General features: G+C 36.0%; 1 protein-coding gene across 1 annotated transcript; it reads left to right on the forward strand.

Annotated features, from left to right (window-relative positions):
• Positions 1-288: 288 nt before the first annotated feature.
• LOC149575640 (phytochrome-interacting ankyrin-repeat protein 2-like) lies at positions 289-7,484 on the forward strand. Its single transcript, XM_089815406.1, has 3 exons — positions 289-999; positions 6,427-6,598; positions 6,878-7,484. The coding sequence occupies exons 1-3, from the start codon at positions 871-873 to the stop codon at positions 7,099-7,101; spliced, it is 525 nt and encodes a 174-aa protein (XP_089671532.1). The 5' UTR covers positions 289-870; the 3' UTR covers positions 7,102-7,484.
• The last annotated feature ends 262 nt before the right edge of the window (positions 7,485-7,746 follow it).

Below are 7,746 nucleotides of genomic sequence, written 5' to 3' on the forward strand. Positions count from 1 at the left end.
GTAATGTGGTAACAAGAAATATGTTTTGAACAAAAATTTGAAATAGACACTTTTTGACTCTGGTTTACACAATAGATCTCACAACATTGTCTTTCTTACCTAAAAGATAGAACAATAGCTATATATAGTTAAAAGAAATCTAATATACCATTTAAAAACCTAAGATAATTTATTTATTTCTATGCGCATATGTGGACTGCCAATATTGCTACATTCACGAAGAAGTACCTTCTTAGCCGACCCGAATAGCCTGGGTATATATATCATATAGGCGTTCATATTCCTGCTATTTTACATCAAAGGCATTGGCGTTGGTATCAATTTAGCTCAATCATCCACGCAGACGTTTAAACGCAGGGGCAGAAACAAGTATCTGTGTTACAGGCCATTGATATCCAATCAGTATGGTGGAGCGCATAATTTTTGAAGGCTTTCCGAATCAGTAGTTTTGCTCCTCATTTTTTTTTCCTCATTGAAGACTATAGTAGGGTTTTGAGCAATGTTTATCACGGCCGTCCTGGCGAGTCTGATCGTGGCAGGTTTTGCTCTACAGAATTTGCGTGTGTTGGGACCAGGCCTTAATCCCTTCGCCTTACCCAAGTAATTTCTTTCTACTCCCTGTTTCACAGAACTTTGATAATGTAAACTCGCACCCATTCTGTCTTCGGTTTTCTGCATTTCATTAAGTTCCTGGGCTGTTCAAGGGGTTTTCTTTCATCCGCGGTTTTAATTGGAGGGCAACATCGACAGAAACTTTGCCTTGGAGGGGATTAGGGTTTCAAGGAGAAAATTTTCGATCCTCTTAAATTTGGGTTTTTTTCCTGGCGAGGAAATAACACTTTTCTGAATTGAATTTGAGTTCGGTGTATTATGCCTCAAGAAAGGCAGTTTTCATTTCGAAGGTTGACCCGCAGGCGGTCTATGCCCAACCCCCATGAAATAGATGACAGGGGTTGGACTTCTCTTCATATTGGAGCACGCAAAGGCGATCTGAAATCGGTGAGTTTCTGTTCTTTTATAGATATATTTGTTTCACTCTGAAAGGGCTGATTTTGTTTATGTTAGATAATGGATTGTTTGTTGTATTTGATTTTCCATTATCTATATATTACTCGAATCTAGAAGACAAATATATATGCGTAAACAAGTATGCATGATTTCTTTTCTCAGATTTATAAACATGAAAGCATCCTTTCAGACTTCAAAAATGTATAACCACACATTATTTTTTCTTAAGAAGATATAGATGTAGTACAGGGAGGATCGCTTAGTACCAAAGAAAATCACACAGTCAAACTTTTATTCTATGCAGTTGCAAGAGTTTGGAGAGTAGTTCAAACCTTGATAAGAAGTCAAAAAAGCACTTACAGTTTGCAAATTAACAGTTAACCATATTAATTCCACAGAAAACAGTTGCCAGTGTGTGAGTATGTGTGATCTCATATTCTTGACGATCATGGATTTTCTGCAGGATTTACTTCGCTCTCCCCGGTGATACTCTCTCTCTCTCTCTCTCTCTCTCTCTCTTTCTCTGGGAAAGCACTTCTCCTGCATCCACTGCATTAACCCGGTATATTGTAGTTGGATAACATAATGTGTATACATATATCAACACATTTTTTGTAAAATATAATGCTTGTTATTGACAAGATCATCAAAGGTATAATTTCATCATTTCACATAATTTATCCTCCTAATATAATGATTAACCAACGTCTTAATCATTCAACATTCATGTTCTTGAATCCCCAAAAAAGAGCATAATAAAATATTAGTATGAGAAATAATGGAAAAATGGGATGTAACACAATCTACTCAGGAAGGCTATCCATTCTACCATTGTGATGTGGGACACAAACTCAATAGAATCTCTTATTGTATCCATTCCACCATTGTGATGTGGAGCACAATTCAACTTCATCCCTTATTGTATTTTAGATCTTAACACTTGGCAAGCATGGATCGTTGGAGGGATTTTTTGAGTGAAGGATAGGAGGGGTATCCATTCCACCATCGTGGTCTGGGAAACAAACTCAACTTCATCCTTTATTGCTAAGTTACCGATTCAGATGCGGATTCCGGAAGCAGGGATTTTTTTTGGATGTAGATGTGGGAGGAAAAAAAATAAAAATATATATATATAATATGCTTGATAATTTTTTTACTCTTTATTGCTTTTAGAATTAGCTTGCCATTGCAACTCTAAAAGTACCCTGGCAACCCTTTCTTTTTCAAGCTTTAATATTCTTTTAAGAAATCACGCCTTCAACAGCTTATGGGAAGCCAAAAAAAGGCCATCGTTGAAAAGAATATGATTATTGGCTTCTGTGGTCAGAGTTATTTTTTTTTTATTGAAGCACAAAATCCAAAAACATGTGGGACAACAATTGATGAAACAGTGGAACAGTCCAGATTCTTTAGTCTTAAAACCAAATCACAATGTCTTGCTTTCTTGGGTGATGACAATTACAATTAATTGAACAGATTATAATTATTTTGACTATGCAATGCTTTGCTGCCAAGGTATTTACTCCAATGTTTGCATTCCTCTTGTGGATCTGTGTATTCTGACCTCCAATTATACCTTCAGTATCCCTTAGGATATGATTTCTTTGACCTGAATTCATTTACTGCCACCTGAAGCTCCTCTCTTACTCCACATTTATATTGTTTCTATGCGGCATGCTCTCTTGTGTCTGCCGCCAATGCTACTATTGCATCCATTCTTTGAAGCAGGATCTCATTATCATTGTTTTTTTTTGGGCCTTTTGGTCTCTGGGCCTGTGGATGCTCCCGGGTATGTCCGGAAGCCCTGTGGAAGCTGGTTCCCGGATGCGTTTGGAAGCCAGAGCCAGCTTCTGCAGGGCTTCTGGATGCATCCGGAATCCGTCCACATCGGATGCGGAAGCTTAGCCTATACCAGACGAATCAGTATCTTAGCTTTATTGTATTTTTAGTCCTTTGCACTTGGCAAGGAAGGATCCTCTGTGGGATTTTGTTAGTGAAGTAGGTCCCATGTTTTGACACTTATGGCATTAAAATTTGAATATTCTCTCTTTGAGTAATTACATATCTTCTTCTTTCCTACATTAATGAGACCTGGCTTCCAAACACATCCAAGAGCCTGTAGCTGGCTTCCGACCAGCTTCCGCAGGGCTTCCAGATGCATCTGGAATCTGTCCACATCCGATGCGGAAGCCTAGCCTATACCAGACGAATCAGTATCTCAGTTTTATTGTATTTTTAGTCATTTGCACTTGGCAAGGAAGGATCCTTTGTGGGATTTTGTTAGTGAAGTAGGTCCCATGTATTGACACTTATGGCATTAAAATTTGAATCATCTCTCTTTGATTAATTGCATATCTTCTTCTTTCCTACATTAATGCCTATAAATATATGTTACTAGTTTGCTCAGAAAACCTATCAGATCCAGATCAGGTTTGTACCCAGTCCATCCTTACAGTCTGGTGCTGCTAGGTGCAGACAGGGTTTTTTAAAAATTTATTTTTCTCTCTACTTTTTTCCTTTTCTCTTTTTCTTTGCTCTCTTATCTTTCTATTAGTCATGTCATTCTTTTGAATGATGTTGTGCTTGCTTCAAAGTTCAGGGTACCCTTGACCTTTTGGTTCTCATTAAAATTTGTGGCTTGTGTCTGATACTTTTTATTACCTTCTCTTCAGCTTTTTGGCTATTGACAGGCTTAAAATTGCTATTATTTCCTTTGACCACCAGAAGACAATCTTGCATGTAGTTTTGGTTTTCTGTATCACATGACTGTAGTGTGATATTCTGCTCATGCTTTTGGGTTGGCTTCGTTTTTATGCATTCATTAGTTGAATCCAATCCTTTAATGGTGGATCCCATTGGAATGGTGAGCCACACTAATCAGTCTACCTGCACGTGAAATTGCCATTACATGTTGCTCTTGGAAACTCCAGTTCTGTTGTAATAGGTTCCTCCAGCCTTGGCATTGCTGGTGTTGTCTCTGTATAGTCCACCTCTAATCCTGTTATTGTTTTTCTGGCTGTTTGATATTCAGTAATCAATCTTGTGCAACCAATGACACAGCAAAGGTTTCTCTTAATACCAAAGAGTGTCTGACTACTCCAGCAAACTGCAACCTTATGCTGAAGCTCCACAAACTAAATTGAACAATGAGGTACTTCATTGTGAATTACACCTGCATTATTGTGAAGAAAATCTATTGAGCATGATGTGAGTTTCAAGGGTGAGAAAATAATGACACTTATTTATGTGGGTCTTTAAGCATTGGAAACCAAACATGCAAGATGAAATCTTTAGTATTTTACTCATCCCTGTGCTTTTTTTTTTTCATTGTTGAGATTAACTAACTAAAGATTGTGAATTTGTTTCACAAGCTGCTCTCTGGGAGTTTCAGGATGATTTTTCCTGGATTAAGCCCTGCTTTCCTGTTTTTGAACTGCACAAGCTTGTCTGTGGGATTGTCAGGAGATTTTCTCTGCATTTAGCATTGATTTCATAGTTTTGATCCCCAATATTTTCTCTACTTTTGTATGGGTAATATTGCCCTGTCTTCCATTCGAATTCATGGAAACTAAGAGCCTTCATGGTTCCAAAATTCTCACCATGTCTGTTGTGACTTTTAGTGACTCCTGCTCCAGTTATGCCTGCATCTATGTTGCGCCGGCTATTAGAAAGGGTTTGCCTGTAAAACATCCTTTGCTGGTCAGTGACCAGAGATGGGGGAAATATGTAAACTAAGAAATGGCACCATTTTCTTCTCTTTTGAGTAGCCAGTCTCTTTCAGTCCCCCAAAATACGCTTCAAGGCAACTGTAGTGCAAGGTAGTCAAGTTTTGACTTATGTTGAGAAAAACACTTGGTTTTTGTGTGCTGAATATCATCATCATTGATTGTTCCAGTTGTTTCCCTTAAGGCAATGGTTGCAACTATTCTAGCCTCAAAGGATGTGATTTGGATTTTGGTTTGAATTGGGAGGTTTATCTTGAAACAAACTGCTCAGAATTGAAGAATCCAAGAAAAAGATCACAGGAAGAGTAAGGTTTATTTGTTGATGACTTGTAAAGATCAGTAAAAACTAAGAGAGGCCAGTTTTTGGGTATTGTCTTTTACAACCTGGACTTTTATGGTTTAGTATATGAAAATTTAGAAAAAAAAGCTTTAATAGAAAATATAAATAAAATATGAGATAAATAAAAACCTTATAAAAGTTTTATTAATAATAAAAATTTAGACCTGTTAGAACATAGAATCTTAAGCTAACTATTAATAAAATTCAACTAAATTAAGATCATAACAGATAATTGTGATGTAAATTACAAATTGTAAAATTAATTGCAATAAATTGCACCTAATAGTAATTATAAGATAATTAATATTAGCATTGCATTATTAGAGTACTTAAGTCATATTTAAACTCCAGTTAAAAGTTAATTTATCTAAGTTACCAGTCTCCAGCAACCTTCAAAGTCTGGTCCTAGTTAAATTTGCCTACAGAGCCACAAGTTTTGCTGCAATTTCTGTGAGAGGAATCCGGGCAGAATTTGGAAGAATTTGCTGCCTAGCAGCCAAACCTGTGCTGTATTTTGTGTTAATTTTTTAAAAACTTTTATGAGCCTAATGTGGTCTATTTGACACTTCAAACCCTCAAATTCACCACTAAAAAGTCCAAAAAGGCTGGTTTATATGTGCATTTGTGAATGAAAAATAAAACTTGCTTATAGAAGATATCCAGATTGGCAATAGGTGAAATCCAGATTGACAATAATAGAGGCTTTTCTTTAAAAACAGCAACGATATCTTTGAATCCAGGGCTTAAAATTTGAATCTTAACTTTTGATCTAGCATGGTTAGAAAACCTCTAACCAATAAAAATAAAATCCAGATAATTGCACTTATCCTTTGATGATCCCTTTCATTTGCAAACTGTCTTGTCCCCTTGATATGGAAATATTTTATGTGCATGTGACCAAGCAAGTGTATGATGTTGTATGTATGACTAAATGGTGCAATTAATATCCTTTTGAACTGGAACATGGATATGGTGGTGTATTTTGCTATGCTGCTTTACTATTAGTATAATGGTGTACTTTGTACAGACAAACCCAAATCCGCCCCAAAAAAATTGAACGTATTTAAACCCAAATTTGGATGGGCAACTTAGTAAATTATGAATCTCAATATAAAGTTTACTAACGTAAAAGTAAATGTATACGATAGTTCTTATAAAAATAATACCAACTCATTAATTGTAAACTAATTTAGTATATGATAGTAATACAAATGCTAGTTATCCAAACAATACATTGCCTATTACTTTGTATTGCTAGCTATCGGAAGCATAATGAGAGAAGCTCTTAAGTTTCTTTAGTTTGGGAATCTTTAGTTCTATTACTAACTATGTACCATTTAAATGAATATGTAGGTGAGACGTTTATTGGATGAAGGGGCAGATGTAAATGTAGTCTCCTGGGGCCCCAAATCACCTGGAGCAACTCCTTTACACCTGGCAGCTATTGGTGGACATTTGAAAGTGATGGATGAGCTACTAGAACGAGGTGCTAACATCGATGCTCGTACTAAGGGTGGTTGTGGATGTAAGTAGTGATTCTTATATGATTATTATAAATTGGCTTGGGTTTGTCCGCCATCATCAATTTTAAACTTAGAAGGTTTCTGTCTTTCATAAACAAAAGGTCAAGGGTATAATTATTTGTGTATGAACAGCTTTTGCAGTATTTCCTTCTTGATTTGTCAAGAGTATCAGTATTTACTAAGTAAAACCAGCTTTATTTTTAGATATTATCATATTCTTCAACAAGAGAATTTTTTTGACATTTTTAAATAGTGGGTTATCTATGTTTTTTACAATGCAGGGACTCCTCTGCACAATGCAGCAAAAGAGAAGAACAAGAAGGCTATTGAATTTTTGATTGAGAATGGGGCATTTCTGCCTCCTGATATGAATGACAGAAGATTCAATCCTGACCTGCATTACTGCGCAGGACTTGAATGGGCTTATGAGATCAAATCACAAAGAGATTCCAGCACCTCTGCGAGTGAAGGAGCTTACAGTGAGGGAACTATCTCAGGTGGCTAGTAAACAATCTAGATATCTAATATTGATAGCTGCAGATTTACTCTGTGATCTGCATGATTTTCTTTCTTGTCAAGTTCACGTTGTTGAAACTTTGGGACATGTGGTACAACAGTCTCATTTTACATACCTAGAGACAAAACACTATTTTGTGTTATAATAATTACATGTCGTAATTTGGATTGTTTCATGAAATGTGTGTTTTCTGGCACACGTTTTAATAATCTTACTGTAATATGCTAATACTATGTAGAGGACTACCTTTTGTTATCTCAGTGGAGTAATGTAAATAAGTACTTGTTGATACTTTTGCCTTATAAGAGATCAGTTGGGAAACATTAATTTTGATACGAGAATGTGGCAATAATAAAACCCTTTCAGGATTATATTTGCCTTTTTTTAGTTCAATTCTTGAATTGTTGATCACATGCTATAGAGTACCCTACAAACAAAATGGATGATAGAGCCCTGTATGCAGAACTATTCAGATCTGTTTACATTTTATGCACAATGGTTTTTCAGTGTGATGCATTTATTTAGTATGAATTAGAACGAGTGTATATAATTTGCTGCATTTTATAAGTCGTTGTTTCCTGTAGTTTGTGATAAAAGTTCTAGTGAGAATATTGTACATTTTACTTGTGTTGG

Source organism: Cupressus sempervirens, chromosome 2, assembly GCF_028749045.1.
Source record: "Cupressus sempervirens isolate cs-2001-9-10 chromosome 2, ASM2874904v1, whole genome shotgun sequence".
Lineage (NCBI taxonomy): Eukaryota > Viridiplantae > Streptophyta > Pinopsida > Cupressales > Cupressaceae > Cupressus > Cupressus sempervirens.